Source organism: Diadema setosum, chromosome 1 (assembly GCF_964275005.1).
Source record: "Diadema setosum chromosome 1, eeDiaSeto1, whole genome shotgun sequence".
In the NCBI taxonomy this organism is placed as follows: Eukaryota; Metazoa; Echinodermata; class Echinoidea; order Diadematoida; family Diadematidae; genus Diadema; species Diadema setosum.
In genome coordinates this window covers 35,603,791-35,626,209 of record NC_092685.1, presented here as the reverse complement: position 1 = coordinate 35,626,209, position 22,419 = coordinate 35,603,791, and the positions used below count along the sequence as shown (strand labels likewise).

Below are 22,419 nucleotides of genomic sequence, written 5' to 3'. Positions count from 1 at the left end.
ACTTTAATCATACATGCAACGACAAGTTCTCATGACAGCTGTATTTGCATTACTGAATTAACTGGTTGCCACTGCAAATGTGCAAAGTGACTGTAAGATTTTTAGAAGATGGTCTTGGCCAGGTGAGTGAAAGTGTTAAGGGTAGTTTCAGGCAGTTGAGGTGCTAGAGGATGAACCATTGTTCATAATGTTTAAAATCTAAATGACTTCATGAGTGCAATCATACTTTGGTGGCAGATTTGCTGTTTATGCTCAGACCTGCCAAGAGAAATGTTTCATTGCTGTGTATGCTTCAGGAGTTCTTACAGTGACTGGAATGTGCTGCTATCTGTGCAGTGGTATAGGCAAGTATTCAGTTTTATGGACTTTTTCCTCTGAGGACCCAGTGACAAGCTACAGTATTCTGTTCATGTGTACATTCTCAATGCATTTGTGCATGCATTGCATGCTGGTACTGTATATTAGAGAGCCAAGTTTTTTTGCATGTCAGGAACGACCTTGCTGTATTGAGAAAGGCATGCATAAAATTTGAATTTGTTAGTAAACTGTTCAATTGGATGTGACATTGGCTGCAGCAATAATGGGGCTAATGCATTCAGGAGAATTGCACTGCCAGCTCTACAATGTGGTGGCTGTAGCAAGTCAGATGCCATTTTATACACTCTTTTTGTATATTTTGTACTTAAAAGAATTTGTGTTGGTTGCTATGCATTTTAGCCGTAGCTGCCAACCTGCCAGTGGTAGGTGGTGTGTTACATACATCTGGGAGGTGTTTTAGAGAAGGAGTGGAATCTCTTCTCAATTTGTGCAGATTTATGCATAGATTTTATAGCATGACAATTGTATACTCTACTTAGTATTCCAGTGGTTTTGATGTTCCATGATCCAAGCCACTATTCCAATAAGCCAGTTTGTAATTAGCTCATGTACACATTGGTACAAATGCATTTCTTTTTTCTCAGTTGGATAGGCACTTCACTTATTTTCAAAGCTACATGATGCATTTAGCTTGCCCGATGTAACACTTTATGGAATTCAAAGAAAGAATGAACTTGCGTTTGGACCAGGTGACCAGAATAGTCAATAATGACCCTTTTCTTTTGATATTGCCAAATACCAGGCTTTTTTTGTCAGGTGGATGTGCCGATAAGCACATTTAGATAAGAATCACATGAATGATCATCACATCACAGATCTCAGTCAATTAACAAACCAATGGAAATGTTTAAATCCTGTATGGAACTTGGTGGTAATATTGTTCGGCATAGATCCTTCCATTTTTGTTAATCTTCCTTGTTATCAATCCCTCAGGACTCAAAAAAGGAATATCAGTATCTCATAAAAAGTTAACATTATCTTGCCCACATTATTTGTGCACAATTTTGTTCACCAAGTTTAACGCTGAATGATAAGTCTTTTGGATTAAGTACTTGACTAATACATATTTCTGGGTATTTTGTAGCATTTAACGGTTACAGAAGTCCAATTATCATTCTTTTTTAGTGATTTTTGTTGACGTGTTCTGTTCTTTGCACTTTTTTTGTAGCCAAAAATATTGAAAGGGACATCGGTTTTATTGCAATTTACAAAAGATGTGCTCTTTTATCTAAGAAATTTGTTCACATTTGCGATACAGCCCATAACTTTTCTGCGGTATGGAGCATGGGTACAAAAGCGGGAGTTTGGTTTCTTCTTGTATAACACCTCCCTAGCTTACAAGTTTGAGCCGTTTTGATTGTGTATCTATTTTAAGTGGCGATTAAGAAAAAAACAGCCATGTGGATGCCTTGCAAAATGTAGACATCGTGTCATAATTTGTCTCTCTTGATGTCTTCTACTTCTGTTGAAAAACACTGCATTCACAGTTGATGAATTTTGTCCAATCACTTATGTGCACAATGTGTGTCTGTCAAATGTCTGTTGGAAACATGACACGTATACAAATCACCTTTTGATGTTCAAGCATAACCTTCATGTGAATGCTTACAAATTTTCTAAATGCATTTCTTTTATTTCCAAATGAAGTTGACACAAAAGTTCAGACCTGCTAACATGTACCACTACATGTATTTAGCTCCCAGCAATGAGTAGGAGTCATTGTAAGCCTCAATGTTTGTATATTGATGAATGTGATTTTTAAAATACTTGACAGCCCAACCTCTCCCCATAGAAAACTGAATAACTTCACCTTTCTTTCACCCTGTTTGATAGGTAAATGAAATTTCTTGGCTGCAAAAGTTATTCATGCCTGCCTCAATGTTTTTTTACCTCTTAGCAAGTTAGCATACATGGTCTCCAGCAGATACAATGTGTTTTTAATTTGTTGTGGTCCATGCAAAAAAAAAACAACAAAAAAAGGGTGAAAACCTGTAAACCATTCAAGGAACTTCCTCAATCCAATCAAAGGTAGTTTCTATAACATTTACCAAGGTAGGTGAAGTGAAAGACCTTCATGCACTTTTATGCACAGAGATATTTGTGCACATAAATATCTCATGCTGTCCAATTATCTTCAGGTCCACCAAAATAAGCACCATGTATTTCACTTTACATGCCAGAATTTGAACTGTGTCTTACTGTGCACCAATGTTTACTGATGGGTTTACTGTGTGCCAAATGTTTATTGATGGTTTATCCTATTTCCATGCTGCTGAATCTAAATCTAGATGATGCAACTATTGTATCTTCGAGATATTCGATTTGTCTGCTAAAAAAATATGTGAAATTTCTATTTGTTTCCTAAAAGATAGTGAAGGCATCCAAAATGGCCTCTTCAATCGTAATCTACACATAAGATGGTAGAATGTCTTGTAGGATTAGATCCCACAAGAACAGAAATTTTGACATTAATAAAGAAGTCTGACACTTTGCAGTAAATGTTAGTTGCCAAGATGACTGTGAAGATGTAAAATTACCCTATTTCAACAGCAATTAAAAGTGTGTAACCTTTCCGTATCAATGTAAAACAAGATGTTTTAGGTTGATAGCCTTAAACTAATCATTTTCAACTGGGCAACTCATCTTATAATCTGAAGTTCAACTTATATTCTGATTATGCCATCGAAATGGCTACGACATGTACCATGGCCATATAATAGATATGAGCATAATTTCCAAAACATTGTGCATAACCGAAACATTAAGAGATACGTGATCAAGATAGGCATGTTTTGTCCACTGACTGTCAGTGTGCAGATGGCTGCATGCAGAGATGATAATTGTTGCAATCATTCAGCCACATTTACTAGTCTTGCAGGGTTCATTGCTGGTACAAGATACACCTATGTCATATCATGATCATGATGAAGTTTGAAATATACATTGTATGTATTTCTCTTGATTGCATGAATACTGTTTGCTGGGAACGCAAGATATGCAATTACATTTTAATATTACAGTTACATGCAGTGTTACATTACATTCAAATTATACACTGATGCCAAATGAGAGGATATTTGAAAAAAAAAATATCAATACGTAAATGTGTAAATACCTCTATCCTTTTTGATGGTATCGAGCACGAAAACTCGTACAGATTTCTGCACCATGTAATATTAAAACACAGTGGTCATGTTAAGCAGTTATATCAATTGCATAATCAGAATTACAATGGGTTTCATGAGATACAACGAACTTTCACCATTCATTAATGATTAAACAAAAATGATGTTTTGAAGTCACAAAATAGTTTAACTTTTTTTAAAAGCCATTTTTTTTTTCATACCCAAGTGTCAAACTTTCATCTCTTTAAAAAGATATTGATATCAGCATTAAGTCTGAAAACATCCATGAGACTCAAATGATTATATGCAGTATATTGTGGTGGCCATTGTAGATGCCGTTTTGACTGATAAATATAATATATTTTCATTGGTTTTCACAATCCCTCAAATTCATGCCATCATTTTTTTTTTATATATTATCATTATTTCTGTTGTCATCTGTGGCAAAATAATGCTTGTGCAATAAGTGTGAAAAATATATGTTAAATAATAAAGTACTATACATGTACCATACCGAAATGTTATTTGCCTCTCTTCTTCAGTCACGTTGATGAGTGTTATGAGAGGGGGAGGAACACACTCAACCTCCTTTCATTTACATGGTTTTCTTTTATGCCGTGCGGTGGTATAGGTGATGACACTGACTTTTCTAGTCCGCCGTAATTTGGTCCACGATGGTCCAGTTTCCGTTGAGTTTACTTTTAGAAATTAAAGAGCAAGTCTGCACTGAAAATTAGTTTGTGTGGTTAGAAGCAGAAAAATGAGGGGAACGGGACAGTGACAGTTAATGAAATTCTGATTATTTTGTGTGTGTGTGTGTGTGTGTGTGTGTGTGTGATCAATAATGCACATACATAAATATTAAATTGGGAACTCCGTGTGCAGCTTAAAGTTCTATTACAATCTTTCTCTTTTGTTATTGATGACGAAATACTTTTTTTTTTTTTTTTTTTTTTTTTTTTTGCATAAGGGATGGAATTGAAAAATGATTGATAATGTGTGACCGGAAATTTACTTGAAGGAAAATGCTTTTATTTCACAGTACAGAGTAAATGGGGTTGAGCTTGTGTGTGACATCAAAGAATTGCCAATTTATGTCTAATTGATCACAGTTAAAAAAAAAAAAATATCAAATAACTTTCACAGTTTTCATCCTGCAAAATAATTATGCCAAAACATAAACTGTATATCAAATACTTGTTCATCTTCCTGCTTCTAATCACATAAGTTTTAGGGTGGATTTCTCCTTTAATCAAAAGAGGTTGTTAATGAACAGTTCTTTAAGAAATAAGCCAGTTCGGGGTTCCAGTTTGAGCATGAGCAGGAAAAGGTCAATTGTACCGAGAGACAGGTTGGTTTTTAATTTCACTGAGATAAGCATCTGTAATGTTATGATTATTCATGAAATCCATATCTAGTGCCTGCCAGTACATCCACCTGACAGCAAGCTGGTATTTGGCAATGTTAACAGAAAAAGTTTGTTAATATATTCAAAACAGCACAATGAAATGGATGCTTCCCAAAGTGTTGATTGACAAACCATTCTGGTCACTTCATCTACACAGGTTCATTCTTTGTTTGAATACGAGTTCCATAAATTGCAATGTTGGACAAGCTGCTGCATTATGTCGCTTTGAATTGAGTAAAGTGCCTAACCAACTGAGAAAAAATGAAAGGTCGTTTGTACCCAATTGCACATTAGCTATCTCCCAACTGGCTTATTGGACTGGAGGCAACGTAATTAAAGGGATCGTATAGTTTTGATTGAAACCTAACTTCTCATTTCTAACATTTTTTTTTTTTTTTGATGAGATAATGAAAAAAATTATTACGAAATATGAAAGAGCATGTAATTCCAAAAGGAATTCAACGTTTATTTGATGAAAATTTTGAAATGGCCGAGATACCAAAAAACGAGCAATCGTGATAAAAGTTGGGACCCACCTTTTATCATGATTGCTTTGTTTTAACATGTGTTTGGATGTTTCAGCCATTCCAAAACCGATTTTCATCAAATAAACTTTGAATTCCTTTTAGAATGGTCTGCTCTGTACTATTTCATACGCAGTTTCTTGGTATCTCACGAAAAGTTAAAAGCCCAATCCTCATCTTCACCAATACTATACCATCCCTTTAATGTAACTCATCACTGATTAAACCATCCAATTCGGCCATTTTGTATTGCTCTGGATTCGTGGATAGATAATCTGGTATTTTCACTCGTGCATACACACACACACACACACACACACACACACACACACATGTGCGTATTTGCATAAAAATCACACGTTCAATTGTTGACTAAACCCATCTTCTCAATTTATTGATCAAATCATATCAAAATCTAATATCCGAGTCCAAAGAAAAATGGGGGGGGGGGCAGGACGGTTTCTCCCCCTACTTCTCCTGCGTACGGTCATTGTTGAGTTTGGGTCACACTGCTCTAAAGATATCTCTCTCAACCATTCATTCAGAGTCAGACTCTCAACCATTTAAAAAAAAAGGGGGGGGGGGGGGACTCGACCCCCTAGTAACGGGCCTGTCAAGAGACATATCACCCAGCAGTTCGTTTCTAAATACCGTGTTCTATTGATACTAAACAACAAAACTATAATGCACCATGCTCTTTTTGCAAACTTTATTGTAAAGATAAGTTAACATGACGCTATAGACAAAAAGGATCCACTAAATCATGATTTCAAAGCATAAATAGACAAGAAAATGTTACACAGAACCATAAAAAAGTAAAGGCTGACATACACATTCAACACGCGGAAATGCTCTTTTTGCTTACATGGAAACAGTTCTTTCCTGACAGCAGTGACAGACATCTACAGATACTAGAGATATTGAATGCTGGTGTGATTTCAGAGTCGGCATGCAATTTGACGGGAATATCAATAACCAAACGAACAAACACAATGAGCTGTAAAATATCTGTTATACAAGTACACCATGCGTCCCATGTACCATTGCTTAGCAACACTGAAAAATTGATAGCAGCACTAAGAATGTAGTAAAAACGCGTTCGGATAAGAGAATGGAATTTAATCACAAAAAGAGAAGAAAGGAACATGATGGCAATGCTCGACGCACTTTTCACAGTCGCGGGAATGACGCTTTCCCACAGCAAAATTATTTTCATCACATTTTTTTTTTTTTTAATTAAGCTAACGAGTACTAATCTAGCCGATTACGACCTATCAGAGTTCTAAGGGTATCAAGTCAATGAAACAAGACACATCGCTTTTGCTTTTGTTTTTTCCACATATGACAAGAAGTATGAAAATGTTTAATGAAGATGCTTAACAAGCTTAAACACGTGGCACGGTTTTCTTCCAAAGTCCGTTTGAATCACAGGTGGATCTGTTCAAACATCAGTTTCTGTGGGTCATGACAAAGGATTTAAAGTACAGTGCTACAGTCCATATTCAAGTTGACTTAAATAGAGCAAACCCAATCAAAAAGATGGAAGTTACATCAAAGTTGGACATGAATAACAAAGTTACGGAATTCAAGTTTTAATTATTTCAACGAACATTGATAATGATTGTAATCAAGTATGCAAAGTAAGTGGGGTTGGTTTGACACGAACGTATCATAAAGACACACTGTTTTTGGCAACCCTGCCTCTCGAAACTTTATCATTGCCAGATTATCACATAAAAAAAAAAATCAATGATTCAAGACGCAGGAGACACTTTTCAGAACTTTTGCACGGAGTATACTCGAAAATTGAGAAATGCGATGAAGACATCTTATCACCTCACAAGTCTGACTTTGATTTGTACTACACAAAAAAAAAATCAAAATCATGTTTTTGGTCGGTGACTCAGAAACTGCACATCTAATCGGAAACTCATTGTTGTTGAGTGATTACAAGACTACAATAGTTTGATGTGAAGGATACATCTTAATCTTATTCACCTCATGTTGAAAAGGAAATGAAGTGGAAGATTGTTTTCACCGCAACGGGAGACTTGTTGACTTGTGAGGTGATAACAATCATATTCTCCTCAGCACTCAGCCACTTTGAATGTTTTTGTGACTAATATCACTGATGCGTGAAAACATATCGTAATAGAAAAAAAAATTAAATTCCGAATTTTCTCACTTAAGTTCCGATTTGGTGAAACCTCCACCATTCTCTTCGTGTGATGAAAATGGACTTATTTCAACCCAACTTGAAAATGGAATGGAATTGCACTTTAAGGTTTCCAATCCGCCAGTGTTCAAAAATTACAGGTATAATGAGTCCGTAAAACATGAGAGCACTTGAGAGAAGAATTCACCGTTCATATTCAATGAAATTCAGTACAATTCTACCATTGGCACTTCGAGATAATAACCAGACAACGTGTGATAATCTTCAAAACTTTTTGAAGTCCTTACTATGGTAATTTTCTTTGAAGGCAAATTTTCCTTTTCTATTATTAAGAATTACACGTATATTCATGTACATCACGTAATTGTTACATATAGAAAGTTGTGTTGACATAAATAGTCAGAAAAGTAATCCACAACATAGACCAATGACATCTCACATAATATGATAAGACATTCATAATATGAACGATTTTACAAGTTCTAAATGCAAACAACGCACATAATGTTCCATTCAATGGTAAATACTGATGCGAATGTAACTCCAATTATCTAAAAACGACACAATAACAATGTCTATCTCACACTTTCCATTCCCACAGAATTTCGACATATTTTACATCATAGTTTTATTCATTTGAAAGTATCCCAATGGGACAATTCTCGCTGACGAAAATCAAATGGGCGTTATTGTTGCATGCTCAACAAATCACGCAGTATTCACTGATAGCTTAAGCATGTCTCAGCATTCATTACTGGCAAAAAGCGAAAGATGTTATTTTCTGTAATCGGCGAAACACAACCCACTGTCGATATTAAGATCAACGCACCAAATACATGCATGGAAGCTCCAGTAGTAGTGTGGATTAAAGTATGCCTCCATAATTCATCATTACTTACCATCAATGGCTAATCAGGATAATGATCAGACTATACATGGACACATTCATATTGATCTATGATCTCTGAAATCGTCATATTCGTTTCATTTGCACTGTATATGATCAAAGCTTCTTCAGTTATCGCACATAATATGACTGTAATTTTAAACTTTCAACGTGACCTTTCACTCTTCTCGCTATACCAATAGCCTAGACCTCAGAAGTGCTTTGTGAATCCCATCCATGTACAAGGTGTAACGTGATTGTGTATGTGACTCATTCTTGGGATGTGCACAAGATGGAGTTGAAAAGTATGATCAATCTTAGAAGTCAATTATTATAATTCATTAATCGCTAATGTGCCAAGATTTTACAACGGTCAAATAGATACTTTTATTTTACAGCCTGCAAAGAAGAATTAATGCGAAGGATAGCAAACGAAGAGATGGACAACCTTCTGGCAAAAATGTCTGCCAGTATATCATAACTACAGAAGCAAAATAAAAGCGAAATACTATCTAAAAATAGAAAATACAAAAGAAGGAAATATCAGAGTTATCCATATCAGTAATTCATGCTCATAGTTCCATTTGGACCAAAAGAAGACACAACAAAACAAGTCAAGACAAACTCGTATCATCACATTTCCGGCCCCCTTCGTATTAATGACGCGTTTCAGAGCAATTCCTTTCGTACAATCCCGCCCAGCCGATGGCGATGTCTCGAAATAAAAAATTCATGGTCCTCTGCGACCAAAACCTGCCTCTGTTATTAATGTATAAATTATTGATGTGTCTTTATGCGGTTAAGGCCACATTCATAACACGCACAATGTTTTTCACAGAATCTCCAACACTGCTTGCAAATAACACGACACGCTATCGTTTATATCGTCTTGGCAAAAAACCAAAACAAAAACATGTATACGCTAGATGCATCTCTACGTCTGCTTTTACTCCGTGCACGGTGAACATGGCGAATAAATTTGTTAGCTGTATAGCGTGTATAACAAGCCAGAAAACTACGTTACATAGAACGCAGACATACAGCTGAGCTGTAGATTAGCATGAATGCCATGATTGAAAAACAGATTACCAAGACGGCCGTATTATATATCTCACCAAATATTTCAAAAGGTTACATAGAAAAAAAAAATGGTTAAATCTACGCAGGCAATGAACAAAGGACATATTCATTCAGCTTTATCACTTTTATATAGCATAAGTTACAGCGCTTACGAAAGAAACGTGTTCAAATCTATTATCAGAAACAGTTAAAAGCCATACCTTATGAAAAGTATCGACGACTTTCCTAAAGACACCAATCAATATCTGGGAATAATGGGTGCACATAACTTTGACTGTGATGTGCAAATACTTTGAAACAATGTGAATACGTAGTGTTACATGTTCACTAATGACATGAAACATTTCGAATTTAAGCAAAGTTTATTGTTCTAATTCTAAGTGTCATAGAGAGTTCTGTCATACTTTAAGCAAAGTACTCCGCAACGAGCTGACATACAACGGCATGCACAAAATGCAGGATAGGATGTGGCCGTAAAGTGGTAATATCCATGTAAGAATGAACACAGCAAGGTGTTCATCTTAACACGCGCACACGTTGAACTGAATCGTGAACATCATGAGCGATTATCGGCACCGGACAATTATATCACCGGTGCCGACAATGTATACTGGTTAAATTATGTAGTGTGCTGAGAGGACATTATCAAGATTGTTTCTAATTTGACATTTTCTTGACATTTTTCGTTACATATTCAGTACAAAATCGTTTTTATATCCCCATTTCCAGAAATGTACCATTAGCTTAATATCAATAAATTAAAAAAACAACACTAAGCAGTATTTAAATAGATTAAGTTTCATTTTACACACAGACATCAGAGTTGTTAACACATACAGACATACACACACACACACGTTAACACGTACACACATACAGACACACACACACACACACACACGCATACACACACACACACACAAACACACAAACACACAAAATACAGTTGTATGTACCGAATCACATCATTCAAGGGAGGCTTTGAAGCCAAAACCACAAATTACTAGTGTATGGGCCTTATTTTGAAAAGCCCACACTATAGAGTCTGAAATCGTTCACGTTTGATTATTCTTAGCAAAACAATCTGCCCTGTTTTTGCTGTTTTAGAACAAAAAAAAATCGTTGATAGCATGTGTGACACAAGCATGGCGACTTGACTTGTATCACATCAGCATAGTGATGACTACTAAATGAGTTCATCTCCGTCTTGTCTTGTCTACAAGGAGAATCTTACGTCTCTGTTTTCTCTCCTTGAAACACCCAGTGCTGTCCCGTCTCTCCGCTGTGTAGACAAGGATGTCTGCCTCCCGTCACACTGATATCCGTGACACTGGCCTCAAGTACACCATGGAGTGTTTGCGTATTCTTTTACTGCCATCGTCCGATATTTGTTCTCCGTCAGTCAAGTTTAGGACCTTGATGGCGGGAACGATGTTGACCACCATTGCTTTTCACATATGAACGGGCCCAGTTTCCACAGACAGACTGTGCACTCCTCTCAACGCGTACTATCCAATGATGTCTTTTTTGCCCCCCAAATAATTGTGTTTTGCGTGATAGATATTCAGATTTCTGTATTTTCCTCTGTTCTTTGCTATTGCCTGATTAAAAAGAAATGTTATATTGAGCGACGACATTATTGTTAAGTCAATTTATTTCACTTTCCTCTTAACTTTTCATGTCATGAAAATCTGTCTCTGAACGTCGTTCATTCGATGTAGTGAAAGCGGTACCGACTGGTTGACGGTGAGGATGCTCTCCAGCGAGAGAAGAGGCCAGCCACGGACTGTCTGTCTGCGGCAGGGGCAAGAGGACGCTCAGGAGGATCTGGACGAGTCACTCCTCAGAACGGCCGCGTGGTGCTTACTTATCCTGATCTGCCTTATGTACGTATACTCAGCTGTGAAGAAGAGAATCAAGATTCAGAAAATGATGATCAGTAGGTTACACAATCATGCTAAAGCAGTATAGCTTATTGCCTATAAATATGGGAACTGGGATTGTTATGTGTACAATTCATAGAGAATTACAACATCTCGGAGGGAATGTGTTAAAATGTCAAAACATTGAAACAAACAGCTCGACAAAGGTGTTTGAGTATGAATATGATCAATATTTAGCACTGAGGCGGCATACCGTGAAATGATATCCGGTAAAGATGAGGAATGACTGATTCCTCATAGAATGGACAGTATAGAGGATGCCTCTATGGATATTCTTCAGTCAAGTTTGGCTTGTGCCGAAAGGGTGGGTTGGGTGGTGGCGCGTCGCGTTAATGGGAACACCACCCTTCGTCCAAAGCCTCCCCCCCCCCCCCCGGTTTTGCCGAAAGGGTGCGTTGGGAGCGTTGGGTCGCGTCGCGTTGACTGGAACCCCACCCTTCGTCCAAAGCCCCCCCCCCCCCCCCCCCGTTTTGCCGAATAGGGTGCGTTGGTACTTTTTCTCATGTAATATTAAAAGACGAGTTTTGAATTTATATTTAACCTTCAAACAACCATTTCAAAGAGGCTATCGTCCGGATCTAATATTTAGTTCGTCCAATGTTCATTTGGTCCAATATCCATTTGGTCTAATATCCGTTTCTGTTTTACATTACAGGGCATGGATCATGTGGATAATCAGTGGCTTATCTATAGTCCAACTGCTGGGGGTGCTGGCCTGGCACCATGGGGAGGGGCGAGGGACCCTAAACTTTACCCTAATCTTATTTCATGTGTATGAACATATTTTTTTTCTCCCTCAATGAAGGGTCAGAGGGTAGTCCGTAGTCGTAGAAAAAGGCCCCCCCCAAAAAAAAACAAAAACAAAATAATAATAATAATAATAACCCAGTTGGTCATATAGACGAAACGATGATTGGACCAAATGGTACCTGATTAGATTAGGAGGCTGGCTATTAGACCAAATGGCAATAAGATCAATGGTTATTAGACTAAATGGGTGTAGACTAAATGATAGACAGGCTAAGGCTAGACCAACTGGGCAATGGACCAAAATTAATGATGTGTATACCAAATTTATATTGGACAAATTTGGTTTTATCTTAGACCATTTGATGATTAGACGAAATGGAATTAGACCAACTCATAGTAAACCAAATCGGTACTTGATGATATAAATTGGTGTTAGACCAAAAATAGACCAAATGGCTATTATTAGACGAATTGACTGCAGACCAAATAGTAATTAACCCAAATAACAATAATTGGACGAAATGATGACCAGACCAAATGGTTATTAGACCAACTGATATCAAACAGTCTATTAGACCAACTGGCTGTAGACCAAGTGGTAATAGAGTGTAAACCGATCCGGACGATAGCCTCTTTGAAATGGTTGTTTGAAGGTTAAATACAAATTCAAAACTCGTCTTTAATATTACATGAGAAAAAGTACCAACGCACCCTTTCGGCAAAACCGGGGGGGGGGGGGGGGGGCTTTGGACGAAGGGTGGGGTTCCCATTAACGCGACGCGCCACCACCCAACCCACCCTTTCGGCACAAGCCGTCAAGTTTTGAGTTATGATGCAACATTGTTAACTTTGCCAGTCACACATTAAAGTTGCACATACATCTTCCTCCTTCAATCCTGAGGATTATTGCAGATATTGATTATTTCCACAATTATTTTCATCATATGGACAAACTGCTTGGTGATTTGCTATGAGAGCATCGGCGTAAATCGGGGGGGGGGGGATGGGGGGATGAATCCCCCCCCCCCTGAAATGGAGGAGGAGGGATGGCCTGTACAATCATCCCCCCCCCCCCCCGAAATTTGAGAAAAAAAATGGAGGAAGCAGAAATGTGATTGTATCAATTTTGGCATATTGCATGACGTTCGTACGCCCGCCATGTAACAGAGATGAACAGTATTCTATCTTGTAGGAAAATGTGTGCATAATTTTCTCAAGCGCTCGCTCGCTTCGCTCGCTCGCGAAGAAATCGACATAAGGTATGGTCTAGATGTTGACAACGTCAAATAGTACAGGCCTACATTTAAACATGCTATGACGCGAGCAACTCGGGACCATCTGTAAATTATGTACGAAAACAAACAAACAAACAATAACAACTAGAAATGTCGCTTTGGCGACTGGTATGCCTCCGCCATAATGCATGATTTTCCCAATAGGTCTAGATAGTACATGATTACATTTTCACAAAATTGGCAAAATATTGAAATGACAAGTTTGTCACAAATGTGTTAAATGTTCACCTTCCTTGACCTAGGTTTAATTGGATGAATAGGAGAGCATGTATCTAGGGATTTAAGGACTTTAACTCGACTTTGACCCATTCATACATCTAGGCATTGAGTAATTTTCAAGGTACAGGTGTGGAGAAAAAGTGCAATTTCTGAATTGAATAGTAAATTGTTACCATTTTCATCTGGCCCTTGACCCTAAAATTCATAAGATAATCACTTTCAGGGAGAACATGCATAATATGTACTAAGTTTCAAGATAACTTGAGCCACTTCGAGATATGGAGGAAAAAGTTAGTTCAGCACTTTCATTTGATCTTTGATCTTTTGACCTGTGAGGCAAAAAAAGAAGAAAAAAAAAGCTTTCCAGAAAATTTCTATTAGGTTACACATGTATGCATACACCAAGTGTAAAAAAAAAAAAATAACCCTGCTGGCATTGCATGATAGGAGGGAAATATTAAGATTTTGAAGTGTTGCACTTGACCTTTGACCCCTGACCTTTGACCCCATGAACCCTACATTCTCTAGATAATCACTTCCAGTCAGTACATGTATATACTATGTTCCATGAAGATACCTTGAACAATTTTCCAAGGCACGGAGAAAAAAAAAGAAGTTTTGATATTTTTACTTGACCTTTTGACCTTTGACCTTTGACCTCATGACCAAAACTTTCACCAGAGAATCTTAATTGGGTAATACATGTATACACTAAGTTTCAAGAAAATATCTTCAGGCATTCAATAGATATGGCGAAAATAGTGAAATTTCATGTATTTGACCCTGACCTTTTGACCTTTGACCTTTGACCTCATGACCCAAACTTTCACCAGAGAATCTTAATTGGGTAATACATGTATACACTAAGTTTCAAGAAAATATCTTCAGGCATTCAATAGATATGGTGGAAATAGTGAAATTTTATGTATTTGACCTTGACCTTTTGACCTTTGACCTCGAGCATGTGCACCCAAAAGTTGATAGGCACAACTTCACACCCTAATACACATACATGCCAAGTTTCATTAGGATACCTCAACAGGTTTTGATAGTTACCTTGTCCACAAAATTCATTACGGACGGACGGAAGGACGGACGGACGGACGGAAGGACGGACGGACGGACAGAAGGACGGACGGACGGACGGACGGACGGAAGGACGGACGGACGGACGGACGGACAACCCGAAAACATAATGCCTCCGGCACCACTTCGTGGCGGAGGCATAAAAAAGAAGAGAAGAACACAAAAGATCAACCGTGGGTGGGAGGGGATTTCTTCTTTCAATCAACTCTTTCCCCACTTTGTTTCCCATTAAAAACTTAAGTACACTTTGGGGATTGACAGCTTTCCGAATTTTCCATCAAAACTTTTCATTTGTATTTGTATTCTAAGAATGCAAAAGCCCACTCGTATGCAGGGACGTCGATCCTTTTGTCCCCCAATAATTCCCGAAATGAGGAAAATTTTCTTGCGTTTTGTCCAAATATCTTATCCAAAGTGTACACCAGATTGCTGAATTTCAATTAAAAAAAAATTCAAAATCTCTCGTGCTTAGGAGGGGGGGGGGGTACCCCTTCCCAAACCCTCCCCCTCTGTGCCCATTTTCCTAGCCTTAGTACACTTTTCAGATTTACAAAAAAATCTGAATAATTCTGAGTGTACAAGACTTATCACTTATATTCCGAAAACTCCTTCATGTACAAGGGGAATATCCCCTTTTAAGCAACCCTTTCCTCGCTCACTTCCACCGTCACAGATCAGTGTTTTTTTAGTGTTTTTATGCCTCCGCCACGAAGTGGTGCCGGAGGCATTATGTTTTCGGGTTGTCCGTCCGTCCGTCCGTCCTTCCGTCCGTCCGTCCGTCCGTACAATACATAAAATTTCACTATTTCCACCATATCTATTGAATGCCTGAAGATATTTTCTTGGAACTTAGTGTATACATGTATTACCCAATTAAGATTCTCTGGTGAAAGTTTGGGTCATGAGGTCACAGGTCAAAAGGTCAGGGTCAAATACATAAAATTTCACTATTTCCACCATATCTAGTGAATGCCTGAAGATATTTTCTTGGAACTTAGTGTATACATGTATTACCCAATTAAGATTCTCTGGTGAAAGTTTGGGTCATGAGGTCAAAGGTCAAGTAGAAATATTAAAACTTCTTTTTTTTCTCTGTACCTTGGACAATTGTTCAAGGTATCTTCATGGAACGTATAGTATATACATGTACTGACTGATTATCTAGAGAATGTAGGGTTCATGGGGTCAAAGGTCAGGGGTCAAAGGTCAAGTGCAAGACTTCAAAATTTTATTATTACCCTCATATTTATGCAATGCCAGCAGGGTTATTTTTTTACACTTGGTGTATGCATGTGTAACCTAATAGAAATTCTCTGGAAAGTTTTTTTTTCTCTTTTTGCCTCAAAGGTCAAAAGGTCAAAGATCAATTGAAAGTGCTGAACTAACTTTTTCCTCCATATCTCGGAAGTGGCTCAAGTTACCTTGAAACTTAGTACATATTATGCATGTTCTACCTGAAAGTAATTATCTCATGAATTTTAGGGTCAAGGGCCAGATGAAAATGGTAACAATTTACTATTCAATTCAGAAATTGCACTTTTTCTCCACACCTGTACCTTGAAAATTACTCAATGCCTAAATGTATGAATGGGTCAAAGTCGAGTTAAATCGAGTCAAATCATGCATTATGGCGGAGGCATACTAGTCGCCAAAGCGACATTTCTAGTTTTTTTTTTTTTTTTTGAATTTCCCAAATATTCCATCAAATATGCGTATGCGTATGCGAGATATCTCAATTTCAACTTTAAAAAGGCAAACGCTCCCTCGTATACGGGAAGGGTGGTAGTATCACCCGCCCACGCCTTCTCCCTGCTCCCCCCCCCCCCCCCGCCCCATCCATACAAGTAGACTGTGGCTACACTTTGAACATAGACAGTTTTCCAAATATGCCACAAATTTTGTGCACCAAAACGTTTAAATGCAATCAGAATGTACAGAATCTCCCTCGTGCAACAAGGGGGAATAGGGCTTATCCCCTCCCACCTTCTCTGATTGACAAAATAATTTCTAGATATTCCAACAGAAGTGTGCACCAGATTGTTGAATTTCAGTTTTAAAACTGAAAAAAAAAGCTCCCTCGAATATGGGAGACGTATCTTGCCACCCTCCCATTGCTTGGTCCCCTCCAGGGAGGTGCCTCTCACCTCCCCGGTCCCCTCTATAGATTTAGTACACTTTGGGGATGACAATTTCCGAATTTTCCACAAAAAGTGTGCTTCAGATCGCTTTATTTCAACTGTATTAACGCAAAAGCTACGTCGATTCCCCTCCCACACCCTCCCCTAAGCCTTACCTCACTAGACTTTGTGCATACACACAGATGATGTACATTCGGAATAAGAGCTAAATTCCATGATTTTAACACTTCCCTAAAAAAACCCAATTTATTTCCATTACATTTATTTTTGGGAGGGGGCGCTGGAAAAAAAAAATAAGTATTGCACCAAAAATTTGCACCAAATCGCTGAATTTCAGGTCTGAAAATGCAAAAACATCTTCGTGTGGGAGGAGAAATGCCCCTTATCTACAGCCTCGTGTGCTTGCTTTTTCTGTTTGATTGCTGAACAGGCAACGTTCAATGATGATTATTCGTCGTAAAACTTAATACAATGAGTTTAATTAATGATACCATTTTATAGGCAAATTGTTCATTGTATAATCTACATTAAAATATTCTGCTACCTTAAACAAGTTGGACTGTTTGAAATCGATAAAACACGCAAACATGCATAAAATTGCACCATTTACAACATCAAAATGCAAAAAGTCCTTACCGTGGGAGGGGGGACGGATTTACGCCGTTGTATGTGAGTGATAGGTATATAGCAATGATATCAAGTGGCCTACTATGTACCTGATTAAAGGCATAATTTACCATTTGCAGATGAAACAAAAACCCAGCATGCTTCAAAATAGTTCTAAAATGTGAGTTGGGGGTAGAAACAACCATCGTAAAAAAATGAACCAGTATAATCGATGTTAAGTGCTGTTAACTTTACAAAATGTGAACAGTAGTTATAATAAAAATGTTTCCAGACTAAACTGTCTATAGTTATGGTTTAATGAGAAAAATAATGATATCTCCTTATATTCTAGGCTTTATTGCAAAAGTTTTATATGGTAGGATGTTTTGTGATACAACTGACCTACACATATGCATCAAAAGTGATACCTTGAACATTTGTAAAATCACTGCTCCCAAAGGTAAACGGGACCTTTAATAGTTGGCAAAATTACCAATAGTTTATAATATTATTCCCATCCCTTTTAAGAGCCGATTTCCTCCAAATTTCAGCGTTGCTCAAGATATACATTTGCCGAAGCTTTCGTAGTCGACCAGCCGACTTGTTGGTGGTTTGTGTCCATAGTATTCCAAGAGTTTCAATAGGCTATTAGTTCTGTGAGGCATTCTCTCAACTAGGTGGCAGTAAATGGCGATCATCATGAGGTAATTTGTCAAATGAATGTCCGTTATCTCTATTAATACCTCCCCCTCCCCTCCCCCCAACTCAGGTGGTTATCTGTAACCGCATTTGCGTTTCTAATTTTAGGGGAAAGTGGGTATATATGTTTTATATAGTCGCTAAACTCGGGGGAGAAATCACGAGAAATCAATGAAATATGAGGTCTCTTATTTTTTCCCCGAAATATTTTTTGATTGGGGGTAGTTTTCCAATTTTTCTTGAACAATTCTGAAAAATGAGGCTTCTTGGTGTTTGGTCCAATTCTCCCGAATGTGCGTCCTGTTAGTATTATTGTTTTGCTGAAAAGTGTGCGGGCTGGCCTTCTCTTCACAGGACATTTTCGTCACATGCGCTGCACGAACGTCACACTGCTAAAAAGTACGTGCGCTGTGAGGCTTCCCTTCCAAAAGCTCATGATCAGGGGTAATTTTGATGGCTTCCCTTTAAAAAGCCCCCTTCCGAAAAAGGGGGCATTTCCATCAGTAAAAGGGGTATCTGGAACAAGCATATAGGCCGAATTTTGTATGGTTGACCGCGGAGGGGGGGGGGGGGGGGCGATGGGGGTATTGACAACAAAACATAACGTCAAATACGATATACTATGTGTAATCTTCATTGTGAGTCAAAGAAATGAAGGCCCTCATCGAAATTCCAACCTCTTAAATCAACATGCTGACACAACACGTGTCAAAGTAGGTGTAGACTACGATGCATTTCGATATTTTTCAAGTCTTGCAAAAATCTACACCCTCCGCACAGTGCATTTACAGTAATAACTGCATAATTTTCATAAAGTAAGCTATCACCATACATGTTACAGTGCAATGCAAATTCAACTTATTTCTACGTAGCTCTACTCACAGGCCAGTGAAATGAACGTCATGCCCCATATAATGCTCCATATCCAGCCAACAATGAATACGAAGGTGAGCATTTGCAAGAAGGCGGCAAGGAGATTCCAGAAGAACGCCACCACGGGACGAACCTCGGGGTAGCCACAGCACAGACACGCGAAGGCCGACACCAAAGTTCCTGGGCAAGGGAAATGATGTGGAAGAGATCGGTGATGAGGTGGGTAGAGAAGGGGGAGGGGGGGGGGAGTAAAGAAAGAATAAAGAATCATTAGACAGTGTCACATGTCAAACTTGAACATTTAGACTTTATACAACGCATTTCCCTGATTCCGCCATTAACAAACTTGAAACTACAGTCATCAATGTACTAACTCATAGTATCAACTTAGCTCTATCACTTTTGGTTGTAGAGAAGAAGGTTTTTACAGATTCCTTGATTTTGGGGAGTTTGGGTCCCCTTAGGCCCCCAGATGGGGCATGGTGCCCATTTGAACAAATTGAAATCCTATCCCCTTGGGGATGCTACCCGCCAAGTTTGGTGAAAATCGGTCGTGGGGTTTTCAAGAAGAAGATGAAAATGTACAAAATTTACGCACGACGCACGATGCACGACAGACGCCGGACGAAGAGCGATCGCAATAGCTCACTTGAGCTTTTGGCTCAGGTGAAGAGAATGTCACCTTCACTGAATTGTATGATTAGGGAAATTCACATACCCTCGAACAATACATCCTCATGCACAATCTAACAGTACAAAACCCTACTTTTGTTATTTACCTATTTCTCCATCTCTCTCTCTTTGTTTTCTGAGGATTTTTTTTTTCTTATACTCTGGCTCACTCTCTCCCCTCCACCTACGGACGATAAGTGTGATCTCATGTTACTGTCGAAATCTTTATTGCCGTTTTTTATTCTTCTTTCTTTCTGCCATATTTTGCCGGGCTGTTATCTCCAAATTTTCGTGACCGATCAACATGAAAATTTTGTTGGTGTTTCATTATGCAGTGCAACGAGTTTTTATTGATGCAAGATTATTGCAATCACTGATGCATGACGTCATGTAGACGCCATTTTGTGATTTTCAGATAAAGTCATGTCATTTAACATTACCTTCCTAACCGAATGTCATTTCCGAATCATTTTCGGTAGGCAAAAATTTCAGGTCGCGAGCTAAAGTCATGTTGCAGTCTTTCCCGTGTGCGTGTCAAAACATTTAAGTGTTCGAATGCCTTTTTGATCAACTAAACAATGTCTACGTTTCAGAAAATTTTGAGCATTTTGAATTTGCGCGTGCCACCGGTATACGCAATTTGGAAACGCCATTTTTGCGCTTGAATTGGGTTTCTGATACAACCACAGGCAATATCTACTGATTTCTCGTCATTCTAGACAAATAATAAGGTAATGCGTCAAAGTTATAAAGTTTGCGTGCGCCTGTAGTAGAAAACATGCCTTTCTGTTCAGGGACATCTGCAATGCAAAAGCCAGAATCGGAAAAAGCATATTTTTCCATGTATACCATTTACATTGACAGAAAAACCAGAATCATTTGTTTGTTTGTTTGTTTGTGTGTGTGTGTGTGTGTGTGTGTGTGGTTTTTTTTTTTGGGGGGGGTGCACATTTACAGGAAAAACCTGAATATATTCAGGTTTTTGGTAAATAACGGACACAACTTGCCGCTGTTCTTGAGTGGAGGCCACTGATCTCTGTGATTTTTACATAGTGATCAGTGGTGTAGGTAGGCGGGCAGAGACCCCCCTCGGTAAGCAGGTACGGGTCGATATTACGTGGCCAAAAACAGAAATACGCCATCAGGCGAGCCGGGGAGCGGATCATCTACATTGACAAACAACATAAATAAAACTGCCAAATTTCAAAAAAAAAAAAAACATTACTCTTGAGGAGGGTTTTTCGATCCCTCTTTTTCACTTATATACCGGTAGTTGTCCATCATCTACCGACGGAAAACTGGAATGTGCAAAAATAAAATAGTGGCTGTGTAAATTCCTCTTGTGTTTATTTCGTCATAGCTCCCTAGAATGGCACGAGACCCCATTTTTATTGTATATTCCAAAAGTGTATGAGTTGTACATATGATTTCTTGCATCATTATGGCTAGACTTACATTTTGACGTCATCATTAGCGTCATAGCAAAACCCTGGAATTTAACATATAATTGTTCTTTGCTGTCAATTTGCCCATATTTTGGAATACTCTTTGGGAGTTTCGTTGCGAATGATATCAGGGGTGTGATTGACATTCGGCATCAAATCGTGCCAAGAATGAGGCCATTAGAAATATCAAACCTTTCCGAGACACGTCATGTTACTGGCGACAAAATATTGCATGACATTACATTCACACTGATATCCACCAAGATTGTAAAAAAAAAAAAAAAAAAGTGAAAGAAAATCGGGCAAACTTTTTCAATCAAAAATGAAAACAAACACCTGGTTGTCATATGGTTACAATGTATCTTCATGGTTAGCAGGTTTTCGACATGAGTGAGAATGAGAGCAGTGAAGTCTGTTTTGATTACGCTTAATTAGTGTTAATGGGAAGAATTTGTCAATTACCATTCATAGATGATGTTCGACATAAAAAAAAAAACATTCGACGCTTAGTGAAGTGTTGATGAACGCGAATCTGCGGACAGGAGTTTCAATTATTCCTATCCGTGCAAGGCCCATTAGGAAAATGAGGTTGCAGATAACCCTTTGCACATCTTGGGCGGGTATGGCTGTAGTTAGATAAAGTCTGTCGAGTGACTCTAATGGATCATCCTAAATAACGGTATATGTTTATCATCTGTGCCATGTAACCTCTGATAAATGATAGAGGAGATTTAAGCCGTCCTCGTCATGTTGCAGAAGCAAATCGAATTATGTATATAGGCTTCTGTTTCACCTGTTGTTTGAAAGATCATGTCCCACCTAGGGGATCATACACGGTGTATTCAATCAAACCATTTCCACCATTGTACAGTAACTTGCCAACAGGGGATGCATGTGTGTGTGTGCATAATTTAAGTGTGCGTGTTTTACATTCTCATCATGTGGTGTGTGTGGGCACGTTTTAGTGTTGTGTTTCTATGTCTTGTTTCCTGTTCTCGCGTGTGTGTGTGTGTGTGTGTTTGTGTGTGTGAGTGTCTGGGACAATAGAATATTAGACTGGGAGAAATTTAATCTTGAAAACACAAATAAACAACAGCAACTTATATCTAATAGAAA

General features: G+C 38.3%; 1 protein-coding gene across 1 annotated transcript in view; it reads right to left on the bottom strand.

Moving 5' to 3' along the window:
• Positions 1–10,636: 10,636 nt before the first annotated feature.
• LOC140233064 (protein stum homolog) overlaps positions 10,637–22,419 on the bottom strand; it is a 79,419-nt gene continuing 67,636 nt past the window's right edge. Inside the window, exons 2-3 of the mRNA XM_072313215.1 lie at positions 19,196–19,366; positions 10,637–11,477 (exon numbers count right to left, since the gene is read on the bottom strand). Of these exons, the coding sequence (XP_072169316.1) occupies positions 11,395–11,477; positions 19,196–19,366 (254 nt within the window). The 3' untranslated portion in view covers positions 10,637–11,394. The remainder of the gene's footprint in view (positions 11,478–19,195; positions 19,367–22,419) is intronic.